Raw genomic sequence first — 25,467 nt, forward strand, 5'->3', positions numbered from 1 at the left:
AAGATTCTAACAATGGGGTTCATCTTATTACACATATTCAGTTATAGAAATCACGTGACTCGTACATACATACAATCTCAGACTCAACCTACTCTAATCTAATCTGACCTAAGCCAAATCTTGATAGTCAATGATTTCTTTGGAAATAACCTCTGGCGATTTACCAGTAGCATCAATTGCAATACAATCACCACCATTGTTTAACAATTCATCACCTTGTGGTATTTCCATGATATCATATTGTGATTTAACCATATCATTCTTCATAAAATGTCCCTTTCGATTGCTTACTCGGTTCATCAATTCTTCAAATGTGGTATAAATAAAAACAAATCGGAAAACAACATCTGGATTAGAAGAATGTTCTTTAATATAATCACGATATTTCTTCTTCAACATAGAACAAGAAACAATCGCAATATGAGATTCATTATCGGGATTAGCAGCTGATGAACTTGAAGTTTGACTAATTTCTTCTAACCAACCCCATCTATCATCATCAGTTAATGGGATTCCTGATGACATTTTATCAATATTAGCTTGAGGGTGCAATGCATCACCTTCGATAAATGGACATTTAAAATAACTAGATAATGCTTCACCTTGGGTGGTTTTTCCGGTACCTGCTGGACCACCTACTACGATAACTGTTGATTTTGATTTAGTCATATTTGTTTTTTTTTGTCTAGTTGATGTTTGTAATTGTCTTGAATTTGTGAAAAAAAAAATTTGGAATTAAAATGAATATGGTCTATAAAAGGGAGTATTTATATAATTGCTGATGAGTTATGAGTGAATGTTGAAATTGATTACAATTTCAGCTTTTTCCGATGTTGGATTGATTTCTTTTTTTTTTGGCACTTGCATTGATTGGGTAACCTTTATATACTTTAATTTGTTTTTCTTTCTCTCTATTATTTCTAGGCATGGAGGTGGGGAGCGTGGAGGAAGAATAAAAAAGTAAAAATTGCACGTACACGAATTGTCAAAAATTGGGGGATCTAATTATATCATCTCAGAGCAAATGATTCCCTCCATAATAATTATTAATGTGGGGGAGATCTCTTTGTTCCTCCCCACCTTCCTACTGATCAAGAAAAATAATTAACTCTAAATTTCAATTGTCTATAAAAAAAAACCCCTTAGCTCTATCTACAGGATTGTCTAATACTATTTACACGCATCGCTTATAGATACATATTTATACATCAACAACGATTGTTTCTGTGTCTGTGATAAGAATTTGAGCTTCTCCCTCCTAATTTGTTGAGTCTTTCAATGTTTGTCAACTCCTCAGTTATTCTCTTCTCCACAAGAACTTTCATTTCAAGAGCACTTTCCTTATCAATAAATAATGTTGGGAAACGTTGACTCAACCACATGAACAACAATAACATCTTGTGCATATTTTCAAGGTTATCCACATTTTTCAAAGTAACATTGAGATCAGAGTTAATTACTGCTCTTTGGGAAATCAACTCCAAATCTAAGAACTTGTAATCAAAAATGGATTTACAATCTCGATCAACAATGGTTTTGAAGAAATCATGTACAGCTTGTAACATTACTTGAGATCCTTTAGCTTTAGCCAAACCTATGGGTGTTTCACATAATGTCAATTGATCATCAATACTCATTCTCGATAAATGTTTATCCAGACTGATTAAATCCAATAATTCAACCTTTTGGTCCCATTCAGATACAAAGTATAACCCATGTCTGGTAGTTAACATTGTCAGGAAATATGATCGTAACACATCTGATAATTGTACTTTGTCAGTACGTCCATTAACCATGTAGTTTCTCCAAATGTTATTAGTTGGCCAGATACATGCTTGTTGCAAGTAGGACACTGGTTCTCTTAAACATTCTTGTATATAAACCAAACTTGATCTTTGTAAAGCAGTAACAAACCCTTCCTTAGAACCAGTATCTTTGCTGTATCTCCCGGCTCTACCTGCGATTTGTTTCACCTGCAGCACCGTCAAATTCTTTACAACACTTCCGTCATATTTACTTATCCCACTGAAAACAACACGATTAATTTTCAAATTCAAACCCATACCAACAGCATCAGATGCAACCAACACATCATATTCTCCTCTGTTGAACTTGGCAGCTTCTTGAGATCTGATTTCAGGTGGTAATGCACCGTAAACAACACCTACTTTTAATCGACTTTCTTGTTCAATTCTACATTTATAATCCATAATTTTTCTTTTGGAAAAGGCAACTAAACAGTCACCTTTCTTCAACTGCAGCAATCTGGTACTGGTTTTCTCAACAGTTAATTTACCCAATCGTTTAAAATGTTTAACTTCTAACTCGTCACCAGTGATTTCGACAATTTTCTGAATCAATGGAACTGCACTTTCTTCACCACAAAGATGTATTTCATGTGCTAAAACTCCCAATACTGCATTTGTCCAAACTGAACCCCTTCTTGAATCAGCAATCATTTGGATTTCATCAATGACACAAAGATCCATTTTTCTATGCAATGGAATCATTTCAATGGTACCAGATGCCAATCCACTAATTTTACCATGTTCATCAATAAATGGGACAATTTCTTCCCCAGTGATCAAATTACAACCAACACCTTGATCGTTAAATCTTTCGTAAACTTCTCTAGCCAATAATCTCAATGGTCCAGCATAATAACCTGTTTTACTTTTTGATAATTTCACTAATGAATTATATGTTTTCCCACTATTGGTTGGACCAACATGCATAACTATTTTTCTTTTCATTTTTCTAGCTTCTGGAAACCATTCAGCAGGTACTGAAATATCTATCGTCGAAGATTGATATGAAACTTTAGCTATTTTTTCCTTAAGAAAATCTTGATGTAACAAATGTGAAAGTATTCTTGTAATGAGTTCATTATTGGTTTTGATACCAAAAATATCTAACAAATTCTTTGGCACTGTTTCATTCTCGATGAGATATACTAATCTCATTAATTTTGAGTATGTAGGATTAACAAAATCATTAATGGTGATTTTTGTATTCAAGAAGTTCTTTTGTATTTCTAAATCATTAGCAATTTGAACAAGGGTCTTGCGAAATTTCTCCACAAGTTTCTTCTTTTCCTCATCAGTTTGGTTATTAAGAATTCCATATGGTTCAGGTATCGTCCCTTCAAGCATTTCAATTCCCACAGAGCTCGCATAACTATTGACATTTCTCTTAAAGTGTTTATGAAACAAACTTTCATTATCCTTTACCACTACAGGTTTATTTTCGGTTGTTGTAGTTTGTAATTCTGGTATGTTAGATACTTCGCTGATATTTGATCTGATCGATGTAAGTGAAAAATTTCGAGCAAATTGGATCACACCTACTGTATTCCTCGTTGTTCTGCATAATATACTCTTCGTTCCCTTAGATAGTAGGGATCTGTATAATATTCGCTGGTACATGTTGTGTATGTCTAGTCTCTATTGAATAGCAAGTTATTATCAATCCCATCCATCGAGGAATCTTTTGATAATCTGATTTTTTTTTTTTTTCCGTCTTGCTCTGTATTTTCCTGCATTTTACCCAAAGCCGCTAGTGCGACACAATGCCAGTTTTTTCTTTTTATTATTATTGTTGGCTGGCCCTGGGTGCCGCGTAAGGTAAGATTTTTCTTTCTCTTATTGTCTACAATTTTTAATAAATGCGCGTCGACCGCCTCCCCACTCCCTCCTCGAGAGGAAATTGGTTCCAGTGTGGCCCTAACCTGATGATGGATGACTGAGCCCAGTAAAAGTTTACTCGGTTTTTGTGTTTTGTACACGAATCGAACAATTTTTTTTTTTTTTTTTCCATTTGAGTTTCGTGCTAATTCAAAAAAACTCTATCACTTGAAATTACAAAAGACAGCAAGAACTTTGTTTTATTAACAATTGCTTAAGTTAGATTCTTGAAAAGGGTTCATTTTTTCTAGTTAGTCCTAGATCACAATCATCTCACATATCATAATCAATCCTACAACTCATTGACATTATCGTCCACGTACCCGAACCTTTCTATTATTTTTTTTTTTTTTTTTTTTGCTTGTAATTTTTTTCTTTTCCCAAGTAAATTAGAACGTAACATCAAAAGGATAGGAGAGATTACAGTAGTATTGTTTTCGTTGTATTCCTAAGTTAACTATTATTTTTGTATACAACTTGACATCTTATTTCCTATTTTAACAACCTTAGTGGCAATATCCCTTAAATTTATCAACAAGATACCATATGGATAAATGAACGGAGTTGGATCATCTAAATTTATTAATAACACGGCCCAACTAGCGGCTCAGTATAATGATTTCTATTTGGAAATAACTTCACCAAAAATAAGTCAAATCGGGAATTATAAAATTATAAAAGAAATTGGTGAAGGGTCATTTGGTAAGGCTTATCTAGCAACTCATGTATTGCTAAACATCAATGTTGTTTTAAAATGTGGACGAATCGACGACCCAAATATAGTAAGGGAAATTTATTATCATAAACAATTGAAGCATAAAAATATCGTCAGTCTATATGAAGTGATTAAAACAGAGAATCATCTTTGGATAGCATTAGAGTACTGTCAAGGTGGTGAGTTATACTATTATATTTATGAGAAAAAAAGACTAGAGTTGGAAGAGTGCAGAAACATCTTTTTCCAGATTGTATTAGCTGTTAAATACGTTCATTCTTTGAATTTGAGTCACCGAGATTTAAAATTGGAGAATATATTGTTGGCCGATAATAAAAAGTCAATTGTTAAACTTACAGATTTTGGATTTATTAGAGAATTCAATCCTCAAAGTAGGAAATTCTTAACTACTATATGTGGTACTACCGTGTACATGGCTCCCGAAGTATTAAGCCAGCAGAAATATTCAGGATTTGCTGTTGATATTTGGTCTATGGGAATAATCTTATACACAATGCTAAATGGGATGATGCCATTTGATGATGACAATGAAATGAAAATCCAACAAAAAATCATACACAACGAGCCAATGGTTTTCGACCATGTCCCAGTGGAGGTAAACATGTTGATTTTGAAGATGTTAAACAAGGATCCTAACCAAAGACCAAGCTTGAATGAAATATTGAACTCGTCTTTTTTAATTGACAACTACAACAAGCATTTGGAGAAGAATTCAAGAAGAACAGTTGGAGGAAGTGGATCTGGTGGTGATACAGAATCCATCCTCTCAATCAACCAGCATTATAATAGCATTGACCAACCATTTGAATCTAAAATTGAACGAGATTTGCTTAGAAAGTTGCAAAGAATAGATTTTGATATTGACGAATTGCAAGCTACGGCAAATAATCATGAGATAAATCTGTTAACGGCATTTTATGAATTGTTACTTACTCAAGAGTTCTCAAAGAAGAAAAAGAGATATTACAAGGAGAGAAAAAGGAAATTGTACGAAGCCAAGAATTCGCTTCGGAAATCCAGAAAAAGGGTCAAGAGTGTTTTGTCATTATCCGACCAGTCCTTGGTGGGTGCCCAACCATTGGAAAGAATTATGTCCAGTTTGAGTTTGGCTTCAGGAAAAAATTCTAACCGTAATTCGGTAATTGTCACTAGAAAGTCAACTGATAGAAATGAAGCTGTGCCAGTTGCACCTCAACTGCCGAAATCTTCACAAACCAGCCGTCTTAATTTTGAAGTGCCGTCTCCAAGAGCAACCACCACAAACGTTACGTTAGCACCTAGATCAAGGCGAAACTCAAGGGATTTATCTACCTTGGGATCAGTTTCCAATACTGAAGTCAATGCTCCTTTACGTAGGACAGTGTCCTTTGTTCCCGATGAAAGACGATTGTCTGCTGTTATCGCTGAAGAAAAAGAGGCCAGTAAGAAATCCAACAAAAGTGGTAAGATATTAAATAAGCTTCAGTTTTGGAAGAAGAACAAGGAAGAAAGTATCGATGACACAATTTCTCGTTATAGTACCAAATCCAACCACAGTAAGTCTACCAATGAGAAGATGTTAGATACGGATGACGAAATGCCATTAAAGATAAACATGAGACAGAATGAAAACCCAGAATCACTTCAACTTGAATGTAATGACAGCAACGCTACTGCTGTGGCTAACCCTCAACCAACTTTGGCACAACCGCCATTGCTTGATCTTAGAAGAGATTCTGATCCAATCCAGCCAGCAATTCCTACCGAATCCAATCAAGAATTACCACGTACCCCTCCATCCGGTGAAACCACAAGATTTGCCAGAACCAGGCCATCATCAATGATATCCCAAATCAGTCAGTTGAGTAAATTAAGTCAAATGTCTACTATGTTGTCAGAATCGGAATTGGATATTCTCGATGAAACTGACACAATGGATGAGGATGAGGATTATGATGACTATGTTTACGAATCGAGTATTAATACCTCACAAGATACAAGATCCCAAAATCCTAATACCACGGCATCAACTGCGATAAGTCAATCACGTCCTTCAGGAAAGAAAAGACCAAGTTATCGAAGAAGTCATGTCTCAGATGGATCTATTTTAACAACTTCATCAATAACCGGAACTGGTGGTGGTGGTGGTTCTACTCCTAGTAGCAATGCTTTAAAGAGAAAGAATTCGTTATCTCGATTAAGAAGCAATTCATCGGAAGATATTTCAGAGGATTCAAATAGGTATAGCAATATCATGAGTGATGATAACATGCCTATAGGTAGACCTGTTTCTCCTGATCTTATCAAGAGACGTAATATCAGAACTTCTGCTACCATGCCTTTGATTAATGGCAATGCTAATATCCTCACACCTACTGCACATAGTTTTGCAGAAGCCAATCTCCATCGCAACAACATCAACAACAACAATAATATCAACCACGTTAACATTAACATTAATAATAATAATAATAATATACCAAATACTAATAGCACTGATGCGTCAAGACTTTCGTACCATCGTGCACCATCTCCTCCAATTGGATTCAAGTTTAGTAACAAACCAAGTAAAAAGATGATGACTACAGCAGTTAATGGGCATTATCAACCAAAAGCATACCTGGATACTAAGCAAGTTGAAGATTGGGTCAATCCTCGAAATAATACTAGTTCTGCTGGAACTTCAAATGCATTTACAAAATCTTCTATCTATCAACCGGTCATTAATGAAGAAGAAGAAGGTGAAGAAAATATATAATAAGTGTTGCTTATTCATATATACATATATACATATATTGTGATTTAATTTTTTGTCGTCTTGTAGAATTATAGTGAAGAATTAATCAATATGATTCTAAGAAAAAAAAAAGTTGCAAAATCGTTTGTACTTGTTCACACGACTAAATATTTGAATTCCTGCATGGAGTGCATTCCCATTTGGAAAATTTTTTTTTTTTTTCCTTTCAGTATTTTTTTTTTTCATTAAAGTCAGAGAATCCCATCACCAACTTATTCCAACAACCACAACTAGTATTAACCAATAGCAAAAAACAAAATGGCCTCTGTTATAGTAGTGGATACTGAATTGGAAGATTCTATTAGAGAATATAGTCAAATTATTGACAGTATAAACAAAACTACTGATTTCTCCACCGCCATCAAATCATTATTACCAGAAGCTTCATGGAATCAACAAGAATTATCAACTCAAATTAAACAAGATTTAAATAAAGAAATTTTAAAAGTTTCAACTAGTGAAAATTTGAAAAAATTAACTGATAAAGAATTTGAACCAACTTTTTATTTGTTGATTCATATTTTATCTAAACTTTCTAGTCAAGATGAAGTTTTAAATAATGTTGATTCACCAGTTTATTCAATTTTATTTGAAACTAATCCTCAACAACCACCATCATTAAGAGATAGAAGATCCATTAAATCAACTTCTATTTTATCAATCTTGAGTACAATTTTCAACTTGTTACCAAATGAATCTAAAACTAGAGTTTATGTATTGAAGAATGTTTTAAAAGTTATTAAAACTTCAGGAATTGATTTCAGTTTAATTCAAGATAATATTGGTTCTAATTTAATTAATTGGTTGAAAGAAAGTAAAAGTAATGAAGATGAAATTAAATCTCTTTTCTGGGATTTCATTGAATTGGATGGTGAATATAGTCAAAAATCATTAAATTACATTAAATCATTCACTCAATCTAATAATTTATCTAAAGAAGAATTAATTAAATTGATTAAATGTGCATTATCTTCTAAAGTTGTTGATGTTTCATATTTGGTTAATAATAATGTTGCAAAATCTTTATCTACTAATCAATCTGAACCTTTGGTTGTTATTTTCAAAAAATATGTTCATGGTGAAATCATTTCAATTGATCAAATCCCATCTGATTTATCATCTCAAGGTAAATTTATTAATTCCAAGAGTAAGATTTTAGCATTAGCTAAATATTTCGCTGATTCTACTACTACTGGATCTGATCATGATGCTGTTGTTTTCAAATATAATGAAATTCCAAATGTTGAATCAAGTTTAGAATTTGAAGAAATTTTAATTGAAGCTATTAAATCCGGTGTTATTGAAGGTAAATTAAACCAACTTGAAGAAACTTTCTATTTAACTAGAGTTAATAGATTCATAATTGCTGGTGAAGATAACAGTAAAAATTGGGCTCAAGTTAAATTGGCTTTGGAACAATGGCAAAATTCTTTAGCCAACATTAATGATATTGTTAAAGCTGCTAGAGAAAACATTGTTAACAATAACACTAATTAAATTGGTCAAATTATCTGTTTCTAATTTCTTCTAATTTGTTATATAATTATATACAGCTGAGAGTGGTTATACATATACATATATATAAAATAAAAAAAATTTAAAGTGTACAACAATGACGAAATCTGTTTTAATCTCTTTCATTATCAAGGACAACTAAGAAACCACCAACTAAATGTAATGATCCACATACAAATACTTGTAAGTTACCATTAGATTCCTTTTTCAAGAATTCAACAGCAGTTTCAATATCTGCAAACACATGTCTATTGGCTTTACCACCATCCAACTTAGCCCAAGCATCACTTAAATTGTTTTGAATTTCGAGCTTCTTAACAGCATCTTCGGAAGTGTTTTTTGAAATCAATTCAGAATTGTATTGACCCGATGACCATGTTGTATTGGTGGTAAATATAACATCATCAAATTGAATATCCGATGATCCACCACAGACAGTAGTGTATAATTTTTCCAACAATTCAATGTAGTTTTCTCTACCTTGTTGGTTGAACAATAAAGCTCTTTTAATATTTGGTGTAGTTAACTTTTCTTGTTCTGTTCTGAACCATGTTGATGAAGCATTGATTGATTCCAATGTATGGGCACCATCAATGTTCCATGTTATACCTTCTGGATTGTGTTCAATAATTTGACATCTTCCTGGCCAATCTACAACTTTCAAACCAGTGATAAACTTTTCTGATAACTTTTTGATTGTTCCATCTGAATTAAACTCTGGTAAGTCTTCAGTAACACCAATTGATTTCAAATGAGAATTTGCTAATCTAATAGCCAATGCAGCATTTTGTTTTTGGAAATCACCAGATAATCCTAATTCAATCTCTGGTAAATCCTTGGTATCAACAAATTCCAATGATGAAGCACCTAATTCTTTGGCTCTCTTTTCAACCAATTCGTGAGATTGGGGATATTCCAATTGTTTGGATACAAAGGCTGGTGATCCATTTTTGAAAATACCTGTTTTATTCTCAGTGATGCTTTCGATGGTATCTCCCAACATAAATGTATGATCGATACCTAATGCTGAAATACCAGTAACTGTTGGTTTATCAATAATATTAGTTGAATCATAAGTACCTCCAACACCAACTTCATAAATTGCAGTATCTACTTTCTCTTGTAAGAAAACATGAAATGATAACACAGTTAAATACTTAAAGTACATTGGCTTGACTTGATCGCATGGTTGCAAAGTAGGCCATTTTTCAGGGTCTGATTTAGTACTTGACAATTTATCCCAAACTTCAAAGAAATACTTGGCAAACTTCTCTTGCTCTATTGGTTCACCATTGATTCTAATTCTTTCTCTGACTGATTTCAAATGTGGTGAAGTATATAACCCAATCTTGGAGATTTGATGTGGTTGGTATTGTTTCAATATTGATTCAGTGAAGGCACAAGTGGAACCTTTACCTTTAGTACCAGTAACATGGATAATATTCAATTTATTGAAATCACTAGGTTTGTATCCCAATCTTCTTGTGAACTCGTAAACTTCATTGATGGATAATGCATTACGATCGACATTTGGACCCAATTTTTTTGTCGCTTCAATCGAAGCAAAATTGGATTGCAAAGAGTTTAACGCATTAATTGCATCTTTGTAAGTACGTTGTTTAATTGGGAGTCTCATAGAACTAGAATCAGCGGATTCACTCATGTGTGTGATGTGGGAGAATTAAAGCGGAGATGTACTGCCTTGAAAAAGAATTTGTGTAAATCAAAATTCTTGATATCTCTTGAAACAGATTGAGTAAGATGAATTTTTGTCTTCCGCTTTTGAATTTTTTTTTTTTTTTTTTTGTTTCTTGTACCCGCACACAGATTCTCTCTCTGTTTCTGTCTCTGTCTCTCCATTTTATTGACTCGTTCCGTGTGGATTTTGGAGACGATCTACGCGCGGGATTTATTTTCTTTCCTTTGAAGGCAAGATTATGTGGTGGTTAATTATGGAAACAAATATGTGTATGGTCATGCCAGTATTGAACCCGTGGTATGCTACCTGGTGTGTTGTGAATAGGTAATTGATGTTATTGTTCTGTTTTTCTTGTCGAAATAAAAAAAAAAGGAGATCAACTAGCCACACATTGACTATGAAGGCTTATTTCTCTCTTTATTACGACCATCACCTAATCTTTCGTCTAAGCCTCGATATCTGGAGATAAACTACCAGACGATTCTACTTCAGAGGAACTAATGCAACATTGCTATATAAAAGGTAGTTAGTAAATGTGTATAGTAGGATAGCATCTTTAGATGATGTGTTTGGTGTCAAGGGTATGTGCACCAAATTCAGCTCTTGACCAGAACAAAGGCGTCACTCCAAATTTTCTGGAACACACATGGAAACGTATGGGTTTATGGTATACTATATTATACTAGCATCTGGTTAAATCACTAGGATTGCAAACAGTCGATTCACCTATTTGACTAGTTTTTCGTATGATTTTGATACCAATCATTAGATAAATTTCATTTGTAATACAACCATACTAAATATAACACTACTTCAGCATCTAAAAGATCATATTGGTTCTCCAAGTGTAAGAAATACTGTAAGTGTGACTACCTGTTACTGAAAATACAGTGTGTAATTACATATTGGTCCTATTGTTTTTGATTTTGTGATTTCAAGAGATATTTTTACCCCCAGACACTCTCCAATCCAAATAGTTGCGAATATTAAGATCACCCTTGTAGACAAAACACCATAAGGGATGGTATTTGTATTTATTCTTTATCCTCATCCTTGAACTTCTTTTATACATTCAAAAACTATAAATATTCGTTGATTTCTTCAAGTTTTTCAAGTTTTTTTTTTTATTTTAATCCTTCTACCTCATCAGAATACACTTCTATTCAGTAATCAATCAAATCAAACCAAAAAATGAAATTTTCAGCTGTTACTTTGTCTTTGTCCTTATTTGCTATGGTCAGTGCTGGTGTTGCTAAACCAAAATACTACAAGCCAAAACCAAAGCCAAAGTTGGTTGGTTTAGAAACTGTTGATTATGAGTTTGCTTTAGGTGTCAAAGAAAAATGTGATGGTGATGTAATCTATTTGGCTTTCGAACTTGAAGATGGTCAATTAGAACATAATGGTGAAGTAGTCGATTGCAAATGTGAAAAGGACAAACGCGGTTATATTCCACCTACTCCAGTTGATTACTGTACTATTGATAAAACAGATTGTGTTGATACTTTTACTTTATGTGAAACTATCTTGAAGGATGAATGTGATAGTATTGGTGAAATTGTTGCTAACCATCAATTCCAATTTGATAATCCAGTTCAACCTGATGCTTTATTCACTTGTGGTTGGACCATTGTTAAAGAAGATGGTTACTTGTTGTTGGCTCTCAATGGTTGTACTGATTTCTGGGAATGTCCAGTTGATGATTGTGGTACTTACAAGTTATACGACGCTTCAATTGACTCCAAATGTAAAGAAGTTGAAATTGTTGTTATTTTGATTGATGAAGAATGTCCACCAGAACCAGTTTATGAACCAGAATGTCCACCAGAACCATGTGAAGAAGAATGTCCTCCAGAACCAGTTTACGTTCCAGAACCAAAGAAAGGTAAAAAAGGTAAGGGAAAGAAAGGTGGTAAATGGTAAATAAATTGCTTTTCCCTTATTATTGGGGTTATTTAGCTAATGATGTGTCACTACAGGTGTGATGATTTTAGTGGTGCTTGTTCTTCTTTCATTTCTTCTCTGCCTTGAATTTATTCTAGGTGATCTTCAATTCCAAAAAATAAAATAAAAATAAAAATAAAAATAAAAAATATTGTTTTCGGTCTTCTTGGGTTTCATGGTTTTATTCAAAAATTTTTTCAATCTTTCGGTTGTTTAGAGCTCAACTTTATATTTCATTAGCTTATAATAAAAGTTATTTCACACCTTTTCTAGTCTTAAATTGTAGATTCTCGTGAATATGCATAGGTTGCAAAATTCGTAATTAGATTTTTTTTTTTCACCTGCATTTAAGCATATCGCACGGCGAATTTATCAATCATAGAATTTATATTTTCCCTCCTTTTTTTTTCTTTCTTTCACAACCAATTTTTTTCCAGAACTATATTCTTTTTTTCCCCAGAACTTCATCCTTGAATTTCATGTTTTTACGGTTTTACGTGTTAGTCATATGTTGACACGTCTTATTTGGAGTCAATTGTTTCACCCTGAGTTTAGGACTTAATGTCTGGTTGATAATTGCACTATTTTGGCAATGCAGCTTGGTTAGTGGCGTAGCGTGTCAGTTATTTTTCAAAATGCCTTTGCCACTATGTGTTCATGCTTTATCACAAATAGAAATACAATGTCTTGAACGAGATTCATACTACAGTATATCATTGTAATGAACTCCTTTGCGTGTGTGCTATTTTAGTATCAGTAAGTCACTGGGCTATTTTGGTGTCAATGTCAATGGCAGTGGCGATATGTAATAGTCCACTATACCTACAATCACGCGTCAACGTAACTAAATTCATATTGATGCGACAGAATACATATGAATAATTGTAATTGCAACCATGACATTGTTGTTGGTTGTCAGTTTAGACACGTGTCGTTGGTAGTTGGAATATGGGGTTGGATGCAAAGTTTTTGGTTCAAGAATCATCAGACAACAACTTACTGCAATTCAATTGCATGTTTTCTTTATACTATTCTTTCACTATGGTGTTTGAAGTACATTTTGGATATCCATTTGTTGTATAATCACAGCACACAGAATTCAATCATAACAGGGTTTCTCATAGTACCAGCACTCATTCATACATACTTCTCCCAATATTAATCAAGCTATATCATCTTTATTACAGACACTGCTGACACCTTCTAATGCCGTTGTCCCATGTCTCTTTTTTTTTGTTGTTGTTTTTGCAACCACGTTATTATTCGTTAGGGTTTACAAATTAACATCATGATACATTTTGTTGCAATGTACACTACTTTATGGACCCACAAACCAATAATTGGAATGACTACTTTTAATTTCTTTTTTTTCATTTTTATTTGTTCTGTGATTGGCTTTTGTGTTATTGGACAACCGAAATGATGTGCACAAATTTTTTTTTTTTATTTTTCCTTAAGTGAGTCATTTTCCGTAATGTGAGTAAGGGAGTGACACTGAAAGTGAGAGGGAAAAAAAAAATTTACAAGCAATTGAGGAAAAAAGAAAAGGAAGAAAAAAAAAAATACAGAAGAGTAAATAAGGAATCTCAAATTACTTACCAACCTATTATCCATCACTCTATTCCAGACAATCCAGTCCAAATAGATTAATACACTTCAAGTTTAGTATATTCCAATCCAGTTCAACCTAAGAAACATTTTATGAAAGTTATTTTTACTTACTACGTTTAGTTTATTTTATTATTATTTTTGATTACCCAGAGAATTTCAACAATGTGCTTTACCCTTATCATTTAAGTGTATATTCTGGCAAGTTAAGTTAGTGAGTTTTTTTATATATATATATTTATATCTGTATTATTTGATCTGGATTTTTTAGGTACCCTTATTGTATTTTATATTTGGAGTGAGTTTTTTTTATTTTTGAAACGGTTTAATTTATTTAATTCTTATATCGATTGTGTGTGATAGTTTGTTCAAGGAAAGAACCGACACCCATTCACATATACATTTTTATTTACTATTATTATTAGAAGGATTTTTTTTTTATTTAATCAAGGTGATTTGATTAATCATTATTTATTACTGAATTTGATTTGAATACTTGAAAACAGAAGTCTATTATTTTGAATTATTTTTGTATCCTTATTTAGATTGTGTTTCTCATTTAGTGATTGAAAAAGAGCAAACATGATTAATGACAATATTTATAAGAATATTCACGATATGGCTTCAACCACTGGCAACAATAATGATGGTGGTGTTCATGCCGCCACCAGTCATAACCTTTCTACCACCAAAGCAACAGTTGACACTGATTTGAGTAATATTTCGCAATTTATTTTCTTGGAAGCAGGTAGAAACCATAAGAATGGTGGCAAAAGTGACTTTTCATATGAGTCATCTTTGGACATCATGACTGTACAAAATAACGAGGATTTGAAGGATGACTTTAGCGAGTTTATCAATATTCCATCATTAGTATCTGATGATGAAGATATCGAATCATCTGTTATGAATAAAGAGTCCAGTCATGGGTGGAAAAAACAAAGATCTTTGCAACCAACCCCTACTACCATTCCAAGTAATTTATCCGAACGTGGAACATCATCAGCGCAACAACAACAACAACAACAACAACTGAATGAAGCGCAGCTGCAGTCTGCTCAACTTCATCATCCAACGCCAGTGGTTCATCAAGATGTCCAAAAGGTTAAACGAACTGCCAAAGCTCGTTCTCAACCAACTTTAACAATTGAAGATGTCACTAAATCTGTCAAACAATCTTCGACCACTTTAGCAACCGCATCATCTTCCAAGGAACTTTCTCCGGCTGAACGTAAACTTGAACAAACTCAGATTATGACAATTATTGTCAAATACGTTACTGCCAAGATTCAAAATTCCTTCCCACCAGAATCCCCAAGAAATCAAAAACCAAATGAATTACCATTAGACAAGTTCTTATTATTATTGACCAGTAGATTAAGATTAACATTACCTGTTTTTTTGAAAGCTGTTATTTACTTGTTTAGATATATGGATATTATTTATTTGTTGAGATACTTGAATCAAACTAATAATTTTGTCAATTATAATGATATGGGATTTGAGTTGAAGAAATTGATTATTGGCTGTTTCAAATTGGCTATAATTAAAGAAAATAGAGTTCTCAAAAACAAATACGTTTTGAACTGGGAGAGCATCACCGGGATGAAGAACCAAGAAATCAATACTATCGTGAAATCTATCGTTGATAGAATGAATGGTAAATTGAATATCAAGAATATTGAGGTTATTAGAATGAAAGAAGAGATGTATAGATTTGTCAAGATGGTATCTATTGAAGTTTAGAAGTAAAGTTGGTTATCCTTTTGGGTGAAACATATTGATTGTGTTTTTCTGTTATTTTTAAAATGATAAAATATTCAAAGAACAAATTAAAAGAGGAGGCTGTTTGTACATAAGTATTCTACAGCACTCTTCTCTTTTGATTATTATTATTTTTGTTAGTCAGTAAATTTGTTTTATATATCTTTATACTTATTAGTGTTTAGTATTTTAAGCGTGTTATATTTTTTTTTGCGACAAATCAATTATCTATGCACAAGTGGATTAAGCAGGAGCATATTCGGTCTCAGTTAGTGTTTTTAGATGATATTACCGTTTGCTGATGGTGTTCTTGATTTAGTTTAGTCCTGTCAATCCGCAACCGCTGCGCCGGAGTTATCTTTTTTTTTTCTATTGCATTCACCGTCTGAAAAGATGAGTAAATTCGTGGAGTGCCGTAATTGAAAGTAAAGAAGAAAAAAATCTCTTTCTGTTTTTGGCAACCAATTCTCATTACAATGATGACGCAATACTTGAACTTGGGGCAATTTGAAGACATTTTTTTTATATGAGTAATAAAATAACAAGTTTGATACACACATACAATAATGACTAAATTAGCCATTGTTCATTTGTTAGAGTAATAGAATTACAATACGTTGATCTCCTTTTTTGCAAGACAGTGTGGCCAATTGAACAAAGTAGAATTATTCATTTATTGTGCACGTGACATTGGCTGGGGGAAAAAAAATTTTCTTCTCTTCTCATAGGAAGAAATGTGTTTGGTTATATAAAATATCATAGTGGTAAAATATGAGTCATAATAGAACCATAGTACAAAAATGGCAAACTAGAAAAAAAAAAAAATTTTTATCGGAGTGTGTGTCGCACAAAATTAGCAGCAATTCGTTATCGCCTGGGTCCTCTCCTGCTTGCTCCTATACCGCGCGGTAAACATTTTCATTTCACATCCCACAATTACTCACATATTATGAGGGGAGGAATAATAGCTGGAAAGAAAAATTTTCACAATTTTCACAGCATTATTTAAAGATCAACTTTATTCTGAATTTTGGTTTTTTTTTTTATTTTTTACTTTTCCTTTTTTCTTCTTCTTTTTCTTTTCATCATTAATAATTATTTCTTAATTTCATATTACTATCTACAATCATGTCTGTTCCTTCTAATCCATACGGTCCAAACCCATCTGATTTCTTATCCAACGTTAACAAATTCGAAGTTATCGAATCAACTTTAAGAGAAGGTGAGCAATTTGCCAATGCTTTCTTCACCACTGAAAAGAAAATCGAAATTGCTAAAGCTTTGGATGATTTCGGTGTTGATTACATTGAATTGACTTCCCCTGTTGCTTCTGAACAATCAAGAAGAGATTGTGAAGCCATTTGTAAATTGGGTTTAAAAGCCAAAATTTTAACTCACATTAGATGTCATATGGATGATGCTAGAGTTGCCGTTGAAACCGGTGTCGATGGTGTTGATGTTGTCATTGGTACTTCTCAATTCTTGAGACAATATTCTCATGGTAAAGATATGAACTATATTGCTCAAAGTGCCATTGAAGTTATTGAATTTGTCAAATCCAAAGGTATTGAAATTAGATTCTCATCTGAAGATTCTTTTAGATCCGATATTGTTGATTTGTTGAACATTTACCGTACTGTTGACAAAATTGGTGTCAACAGAGTTGGTATTGCTGATACCGTTGGTTGTGCTAACCCAAGACAAGTTTACGAATTGGTTAAAACTTTAAAATCTGTTGTTTCTTGTGATATTGAATGTCATTTCCATAACGATACTGGTTGTGCCATTGCCAATGCTTACACTGCTTTGGAAGCTGGTGCTAAATTGATTGATGTCAGTGTTTTGGGTATTGGTGAAAGAAATGGTATTACACCTTTAGGTGCCTTGATGGCTAGAATGATCACTGCTGATCGTGATTATGTCTTGTCCAAATATAAATTACACAAATTGAGAGACTTGGAAAACTTGGTTGCTGATGCCGTTCAAATTAACATTCCATTTAACAATCCAATCACTGGTTTCTGTGCTTTCACCCATAAAGCTGGTATCCATGCTAAAGCTATCTTGGCTAACCCATCCACATATGAAATTTTGAATCCAAATGATTTCGGTTTGACTAGATATATTCATTTCGCCAACAGATTGACTGGTTGGAATGCTATTAAATCAAGAGTTGAACAATTGAACTTGCACTTGACTGATGATCAAGTTAAAGATGTTACTAATAAAATTAAAAAATTGGGTGATGTTAGACAATTAAACATTGATGATGTTGATTCTATTATTAAAGATTTCCATGCTGAACAAAGTACAGCTAATACTCCACTTTTGAAACCAGTAAGTAATGGTAAAGAAGAAGATGTTGCTGAGCAAGAAGCTGCCGAAGAACCATCTGCTAAAAAACAAAAAGTATAAGAGCCTTCCCACCTTATCTCCTCCCCACAATTACATTTTATATTTTCATGATTCTATAAATGATTAAACAGGCAAAATAATTAAAAAAGAAAAGTTCATTAGGTTATATTTGGTTTCCAGTTGTGTTTTTGCTTTTTTATATCTTTCAGTTCGTTATTTATTCATTAATTTTGCCTATGGTAACTTTTCTGTTTTTTTTTCACTTTATGTATAGTAGTATACTTTTTTTCCTAATTATAATAGAATATTTGTCTCCGAATAGTATTGATGTAGTTAAAAGAAGGAAGATACCTTCGGTGGTAACAATTCCCCCCTAATTCTAAACGATGATGGATGCAAACATGGAAAATTAAAAATAAATCCGTTCACTCAATCAACACCTTACCCAAAAAAAAATAATCCGCTCAGCTGTCCCCCTCTCTATATTCCCCACAATTCTTATGGATCGAAGAACAATCTTCCAAGTATAAATATAGACATGAATCTCCTTCAAATTCAATATTTATATATTCAACAACACAAATTAAAATGCCTACCCAACAAGGTTTTGGTTACGTAGCGGGCCACAAGACTATTCAAAAATTCACCAATATTGCCATTCCGACTCCTGGTCCAAATGAAGTATTATTAAAAATTGAAGCAGCTGGATTATGTCTTTCTGATCCACATACATTAATTGGGGGACCAATTGAAAGTTTACCACCTTTAAAAACTGCTACTAAATTTGTCATGGGGCATGAAATTGCTGGTCAAATCAGTCAAGTTGGTTCAAATTTGAGTAATCATCCAGTATATAAAAAAGGGGGAAAATTTGCATTAACCATTGCACAAGCATGTGGTTCTTGTGAAAGTTGTCGTCAAGGTCATGATGGTAGATGTGATGCATCTAATCAAGCTTATGGATTGAATGAAGATGGTGGATTTCAACAATATTTGTTGATTAAAAATTTACGTACATTGTTACCTATTCCTGATGGTGTTACTTTTGAGCAAGCTGCTGTGTCTACAGATTCAGTATTAACACCATTCCATGCAATTCAGAAAGTTCAACATTTATTACTGCCAACTACTAAAGTTTTGGTTCAGGGTTGTGGTGGATTGGGTTTGAATGCTATTCAGATATTGAAAAACTATAATTGTTATGTTGTGGCCACTGATGTTAAACCAGAACTTGAAAAATTGGCTTTGGAATATGGTGCTAGTGAATATTATACTGATTTAGGTAAATCCAGTCACGAACCAATGTCATTTGATTTGATTTTTGATGTTGTTGGAATTCAACCAACTTTTAATGTGTCTGACAAGTACATTAAATCAAGAGGTAAGATATTGATGATTGGTTTAGGAAGATCGAAATTGTTTATTCCAAATTACAAGTTAGGTATACGTGAAGTTGAAATCATTTTTAATTTTGGTGGTAGTTCTGCTGAACAAATTGAATGTATGAAATGGGTTGCAAAAGGTTTGATTAAGCCAAATGTTCATGTTGCGGATTTTAATTCATTACCGAAATATCTTGATGATTTAGACAAGGGTAAAATCACCGGCAGAGTTGTATTTAGACCTAATAAGTTATAAAGATCTCAATACACAAATGAAAATATCTGTTTCATGTTCGATTTTTTTTTTTCTGTACTATTCTATAATCTCTTGATATTTTAATCATGCAACCCTTTTCCATAGTTCGCATAATTGGCAATATCGATGAACGATCGGCCGACACCAAATAAAAAAAAAAAAAAATCTGAAAAAAAAAACCTGGCAACACTAGCTTATACTACTTTTTCTTCTTCTACACATCACGTCACATCAAATTACATAACAACAATGGCAAAGAAAAACTCAGGAGAAAACTCAAAGAAAGCAGCTGGAAATGCCCGTAAAGCTGAACAAGCAGCCAAAAAGAAACAAGAAGCCTTGGATCAATTAGAAAACGAAGAAGCCTCCAAATGGGAACAAGGATCTAAAAAAGGTAATAAGAAGAAAGAAGAAGAACAATTTAAGAAAGAAGAAGCTGCTCGTAAGAAAGCCGAACGTGATGCATTATTAGCTGCTGAAGAAGCAAGCATGCCTTCCAAACCAGTGAAAGCTAAGAACAGAGGTGCTGAAAAGGTTGCCCAAAGAAGAGCTGGTAAGATTGATGATTTCTTGGACTTCAATAAGGATATCCCTGAATTAAGTGCATCCGGTCTTGATAGTGCCTTGGAAGCATTGGCATTGACCAGTACTGGTGGTGGTGTCAGTAATAAAGATATTGATAGACATCCAGAAAGAAGAGTCAAGGCCGCTTATAATGCATACGAAGAAAAGAGATTGCCAGAAATGAGAAAGGAAAACCCTGGTTTAAGATTGAATCAAATTAAAAACTTGCTTTTCAAAGAATTCCAAAAATCTCCAGAAAATCCAATGAATCAAGATACTAACATCCATTATAATGCCACAAGAGATGATGTTGAATCCAAGAAACAAGAAGCAAGAGCTTCCAGAGAAAAGAAGTTCACTTAATGATATACGAAATTGTAAGTAGGTTCTATTAAGAAGTAAAAAATAAACATTACCGATGATGTGTATAGGACTGACCAAAATAAACAAAAAACAAAAAATCAATATTCCATCATTATTCCAATAGCAATTTTTCTTTTTGCCCGGAGATTTTGATTCCTATGGGGTTTGTCGTAAACAAAAAAGGGGCTGGGTGGAGTGTAACATTGATGAGTGTTCACTTTTCTTTTTGTCGATGGAATGGCAAGATTATAAACTGGTATTTAATCTGAAATTGACCCATTATCATAAATTTGAAAAGCAAAAAAAAATGAGATTATTCAAGTATGTTGTCCGACATCCTGTTCTATGTTGATCTTTCCTCTAACAAAACAATGAACACCCAAGTAAAAGTTTATCATAAACCATAAAAAAAAAACTTTACTTTCAATTCATGTAAATTGTAACACGAAGATGTTGAAGGCAAAAAAAAAGATAAGCAACGCTTCTTTTTTTAATTCTTATGGATATGAGTATGGGTGTATCCATTGGCTTTCAAAGGGTTGTCAAAAAAAAAAGGGTGTGTATTATTGGGTAGAATAAGTTAATAGGAGAAAATATACGTGAGGACCTAATCATTGGCATCATAAGATCTTTTGCATGATATTGATATAATTTCCCCCATGCATTTAAAGAGACATATAGAATGTACAATATATTTACCTAACTCCACACGCCTTCGAGGACTACATTACTCTTGATTCCCACCCCTTTTGTGGTTATTCGATTGGTACGTGGGCAAATTCATTTGAAATAGAAGAAACAAAAAAAAAGAGAAGGAAATACAAACTAAAAAAAAAAGAAAAATTGTCGCGCGTGTATTTTTTTTTTTTGCACTTTTTTTTTCTGTGCATCGCTCACTCTCTTTCTGTTGTTGAACTGATGTTTCAAGTGAATATAAATACTGATTAAAATTTCCCATCTCCTCAAAAATCATTTCACCCACAATAAACAAAAAAGAAAAATTGATTCTCACACGCAGACACTTCAACACGGTGCACGACTATCATTATAGAAAAGTATACAAGTATTTCACGACTTACATAATCCACCGCGTGTCGCTTGTTTATATACAGTTTATTGGAATTTAATTTATTTTTTTTTTACAACCACACACACTCATATTTCTACAAGATGTCAAGATTAGATCGATTAGTCGTTTTATTAGAAACAGGATCTACACCTTTTATTAGAAACACAGCTGCTGATCAATTGTCCGATCTAGCTAAAGCCCACCCTGAAGATATATTGAGTCTATTGGGAAGAGTCTATCCATTTTTGAAATCACCAAAATGGGAAACCAGAATTGCGGCCGCAAGAGCATTTGGTGGAATTGTAAATAATGCTGAGTTATGGGACCCAAATTCTGAAACCCTACTAAAACAAGAAAAAGAGGAGGATGATTTGCTTAAAAGAGAAGAACAAAGTGATCCAATTATTAAGAAAGAAGTTGAAGATGATGAAATTGTTATTAAGAAAGAACGAGAAGAAGAATTAAAGAAAATGGATGATAATTTATCAAATTTAGTCAGTTTTGATGCTTTTAGTTTGCATGAATTGATCAAATGTGGAACAAAATTTTTGGCTTCTAAAGCCGATGACAATTGCATAGAGGATTATACCAACGATGTTACATTGATTGGTAGAATTAAAAGACACAGAAGTAGTGTTATACCCAATGAGAAGCCAGATAAGCAAACTACCCCAGATGAAAAAGACGGTCAAACACCTGTACCTACATTAAAACAAGAACCAGGTATCAAACAGGAGCCGGGACTCAAGCAAGAAGCAGAATCAAAATCAAAATCATTATCACCTACACCAAATCCAAATGAAACCCCAAGTAAACCAGTATCGAGTGCTAGATTAAAGGCTATGCAAAAAAGAAGAGCTAAAGCAAATGCCAAACATGGTGCTAACAAAGTACGCTCAGTTGATATTTCTCAAAGTTCTATTTCTAGAAAAATGATTGAGAATGGAGAAGGTATGGATATTGACGATAATAGTAAAAATGGAAAGGACTCAAACCCACAGTTTGATGTTACATCTCAACAAGGTGGTGAAAAATTGGTTGTTGAAGCTAAAGTCGCTGAATTGTCACCAATCTTGTCGCAACATGCAAAAGTCGCAGGTCTAATATGGCAATTCCAAGGGGTGTATGAATTGTTATTAGCTGACTTGTTCGATGACAAGTGGGAAATACGACATGGGGCTGCATTGGGTTTGAGAGAATTAGTCAAAAAACATGGAGGTGGTGCAGGTAGAGTGATGAATAAGAGTTTAGAAGAGAATAATAGAAATAATGCTGCAACTCTTGAAGATTTAGCTGTTCGTCTTTGTGTTTTATTTGTTCTTGATAGATTCGGTGATTATGTTTCCGATACTGTTGTTGCTCCTGTTCGTGAATCTGGTGCGCAAACACTAGCTGCGTTATTAATTCATTTGAATGAAGAAACCGTCTTGAAAGTTTTTGATTGTTTGAACTCTATGGTTCTACAGAAAGATCTTGTTCCAAAATGCTGGGAAGCTAAACATGGTGGTATACTTGGTGTCAGATATCTTGTTAGTGTCAGAACGGATATCTTATTAAGCAATCCATATATGTTTGATGACGTGGTTGACATGGTGTTGAGCGGGTTGAAAGAAAGTGATGATGATGTTCAATCAGTTGCTGCTTTGACATTAAGCCCGATTGCAGAACAGTTTGTCACCACGAGAAAGAATGTTGTCGCCACTTTATTGTCAGTCATTTGGGACTGTTTGGTCAACTTGCGCGATGATTTATCTGCTTCCATTGGTTCTGTTATGGATTTGTTGGCCAAGTTGTGTAGTCATAAAGAAGTTATTGAAATTATGCAGCAAGGTGCTACTGAGGATAAATCCAACTCATTTGAAAATTTAGTGCCAAGATTGTTTCCATTTTTGAGACATTCTATTACAAATGTGAGAAAAGCTGTGTTAAGAACCATCTTGGAATTCTTAAATATTGAAGACAATACTACAAAAACTTGGATCACCGCTAAAGCGTTGAGATTGATCTTTCAGAACTTGTTGGTGGAACAGAAACCAGATGTTTTGCAACTATCCATTCAAGTATACAACAAGTTCTTGTTGGAAATGAATCATACTAAAACAAATATGGATACTGTTTTCACCAAGCAATCACAGGCTCTATTGACATTGACAATGACGCCAATTGGTATTTCAAGACACAATTATTACATGAGTACTGAGTTAATTATGAGACCATCGGGTGAAATGTTGGGACCATTAAAAGATGATGATCGTCGTGGTAAGAAACGTAAATCGGAAGAACCAGTCAGTGATATCCCTATTGAAGATTTGAAAGTTAATATTGATTCCCCAATTTATAAAGGTGATGTGCTGTTGATTGGTTACGATAAGTTGATTGGTATGAGATGCGCGGCTGCCACTGCCTTTGGTAAGACATTGTCATACATTACCACCGAAGACAAATTATTAAAAATTTTCGAAGCATTATTAGGTTACTTGAAATCGTGTCATGCTACTTCTAGATTATTGGCATCTTTTGTTATAGAAGAGTACGCAAATGCATTACATGAAAGATCAATAGAAATACCAGCCAAAGTTGTTGAATTATTAGCTGAGCCACTAACTAATGTCTTGCAAAAACCAGAATCATTGCCTGCATTTAGAGAATTGGTTCCTACTTTGAAATCTGTCAGAACAGCATGCTTGCAGTTGTTTGATGTTTTTATAAATACTGCGAAGATTTCTTCTTCCAAGATTCCACAAATGCCTGTTGTTATTCAAGGAGAAGCCGAAGCTGGTCCTGGTGCATTTGGACTTGAAAATGCTGAAAAGATAGTTCATGAAACTTTTGATAAGTTAAAGAAACATTTATCCGCAAGTCATAGAATGTCAGCAAATCAAGCTCTTGAAGATACCAAACATAGAATACAAATAGCTATAGAAGAATCTCGTTCAGTATTGGCATCAAGAACAAACAGTATATTAGCTGGTTATGCGGCTGCAAGCTTGGCTTTGACAGGAGTACCTAAAAAACTTAACCCAATTATCAAGTCATTAATGGAAAGTGTCAAACTGGAAGAGACATTGGTCTTACAAAAAAGATCTGTTTGTTCTGTTGCCAAATTAGTTGAATTGCTTAATAAATCTGGTAAAAAAGGTGCAGTTGACAAGATTGTTAAAAACTTGTGTGCATTTTTGTGTGTTGACACTTCTGAAGTTCCAGAATTCCATCATAATGTCATTTACAAGGATAATATTTTATCATTGAGAAAGGAGGAAGCACAACTTGATCCTGCAGATATTGCAGCTCATGAGAAAGCTGTTCGTGAAGCAAGAGTTAAAAGAAATGGTGCTTTGATGGCATTGGAACAATTATTGCTCCTCTATAAATCCCAATTATTTGTCGAAGTTCCTAAATTGAAAGAATTAATGATTGAACCATTGAAATTATTGGCTAATACTGAAGAAGTTGCCCTGGATGAAATGAAAGGTCAAAGTGTGATTGATGCTTTGGGGATCGTGCGTGCCTTGTTGCCAAAAATGGACAAGTCATTGTATCCTGATATCACAGATAATTTGGAATTGTTGTTACCTGGATTGCAATCCGAATATTCAGTTTTCAGATACTCTACTGCAAAATGTTTGGCAACAATTGGTTCGGTGTTCCCGACTAAAGCATTCCACCTTTTTGGTTAATTCTGTTTACCATGTTGAAAATTGCAAGTGGTTGTTAAGAAAGGACAGTGCTATGGAAACAATTTATCATATTTCA

The 25,467-nt window shown here is 33.5% G+C and overlaps 11 protein-coding genes across 11 annotated transcripts; 8 read left to right on the plus strand and 3 right to left on the minus strand. All coding sequences in view use genetic code 12, as the record gives it.

The window, feature by feature from the left end:
• Positions 1–108: 108 nt before the first annotated feature.
• Positions 109–669, minus strand: CTRG_01587 (gluconokinase; the record flags this gene model as incomplete). Its single annotated transcript, XM_002547235.1, has 1 exon — positions 109–669. The coding sequence occupies one exon, from the start codon at positions 667–669 to the stop codon at positions 109–111; it is 561 nt and encodes a 186-aa protein (XP_002547281.1).
• A 539-nt stretch (positions 670–1,208) lies between these two features.
• Positions 1,209–3,425, minus strand: SUV3 (ATP-dependent RNA helicase; the record flags this gene model as incomplete). Its single annotated transcript, XM_002547236.1, has 1 exon — positions 1,209–3,425. The coding sequence occupies one exon, from the start codon at positions 3,423–3,425 to the stop codon at positions 1,209–1,211; it is 2,217 nt and encodes a 738-aa protein (XP_002547282.1).
• An 812-nt stretch (positions 3,426–4,237) lies between these two features.
• Positions 4,238–7,156, plus strand: CTRG_01589 (non-specific serine/threonine protein kinase; the record flags this gene model as incomplete). Its single annotated transcript, XM_002547237.1, has 1 exon — positions 4,238–7,156. One exon carries the CDS (start codon positions 4,238–4,240, stop codon positions 7,154–7,156), a length of 2,919 nt encoding a protein of 972 aa, XP_002547283.1.
• Positions 7,157–7,453: 297 nt separating this feature from the next.
• On the plus strand, positions 7,454–8,692 carry CTRG_01590 (uncharacterized protein; the record flags this gene model as incomplete). Its single annotated transcript, XM_002547238.1, has 1 exon — positions 7,454–8,692. The coding sequence occupies one exon, from the start codon at positions 7,454–7,456 to the stop codon at positions 8,690–8,692; it is 1,239 nt and encodes a 412-aa protein (XP_002547284.1).
• Positions 8,693–8,822: 130 nt separating this feature from the next.
• Positions 8,823–10,373, minus strand: CTRG_01591 (tetrahydrofolate synthase; the record flags this gene model as incomplete). The annotated part of the gene is made up of 1 exon (XM_002547239.1): positions 8,823–10,373. One exon carries the CDS (start codon positions 10,371–10,373, stop codon positions 8,823–8,825), a length of 1,551 nt encoding a protein of 516 aa, XP_002547285.1.
• Positions 10,374–11,600: 1,227 nt separating this feature from the next.
• Positions 11,601–12,332, plus strand: CTRG_01592 (uncharacterized protein; the record flags this gene model as incomplete). Its single annotated transcript, XM_002547240.1, has 1 exon — positions 11,601–12,332. One exon carries the CDS (start codon positions 11,601–11,603, stop codon positions 12,330–12,332), a length of 732 nt encoding a protein of 243 aa, XP_002547286.1.
• A 2,211-nt stretch (positions 12,333–14,543) lies between these two features.
• Positions 14,544–15,707, plus strand: CTRG_01593 (uncharacterized protein; the record flags this gene model as incomplete). The annotated part of the gene is made up of 1 exon (XM_002547241.1): positions 14,544–15,707. One exon carries the CDS (start codon positions 14,544–14,546, stop codon positions 15,705–15,707), a length of 1,164 nt encoding a protein of 387 aa, XP_002547287.1.
• A 1,146-nt stretch (positions 15,708–16,853) lies between these two features.
• Positions 16,854–18,140, plus strand: LYS22 (Lys22p; the record flags this gene model as incomplete). The annotated part of the gene is made up of 1 exon (XM_002547242.1): positions 16,854–18,140. One exon carries the CDS (start codon positions 16,854–16,856, stop codon positions 18,138–18,140), a length of 1,287 nt encoding a protein of 428 aa, XP_002547288.1.
• Positions 18,141–18,668: 528 nt separating this feature from the next.
• CTRG_01595 (uncharacterized protein) lies at positions 18,669–19,718 on the plus strand (the record flags this gene model as incomplete). Its single annotated transcript, XM_002547243.1, has 1 exon — positions 18,669–19,718. The coding sequence occupies one exon, from the start codon at positions 18,669–18,671 to the stop codon at positions 19,716–19,718; it is 1,050 nt and encodes a 349-aa protein (XP_002547289.1).
• A 126-nt stretch (positions 19,719–19,844) lies between these two features.
• Positions 19,845–20,645, plus strand: CTRG_01596 (uncharacterized protein; the record flags this gene model as incomplete). Its single annotated transcript, XM_002547244.1, has 1 exon — positions 19,845–20,645. One exon carries the CDS (start codon positions 19,845–19,847, stop codon positions 20,643–20,645), a length of 801 nt encoding a protein of 266 aa, XP_002547290.1.
• A 1,170-nt stretch (positions 20,646–21,815) lies between these two features.
• On the plus strand, positions 21,816–25,391 carry CTRG_01597 (DNA-binding ATPase; the record flags this gene model as incomplete). Its single annotated transcript, XM_002547245.1, has 1 exon — positions 21,816–25,391. The coding sequence occupies one exon, from the start codon at positions 21,816–21,818 to the stop codon at positions 25,389–25,391; it is 3,576 nt and encodes a 1,191-aa protein (XP_002547291.1).
• Positions 25,392–25,467: the final 76 nt, after the last annotated feature.

Source organism: Candida tropicalis (genome assembly GCF_000006335.3).
Source record: "Candida tropicalis MYA-3404 genomic scaffold supercont3.2, whole genome shotgun sequence".
NCBI classification, from domain to species: Eukaryota; Fungi; Ascomycota; class Pichiomycetes; order Serinales; family Debaryomycetaceae; genus Candida; species Candida tropicalis.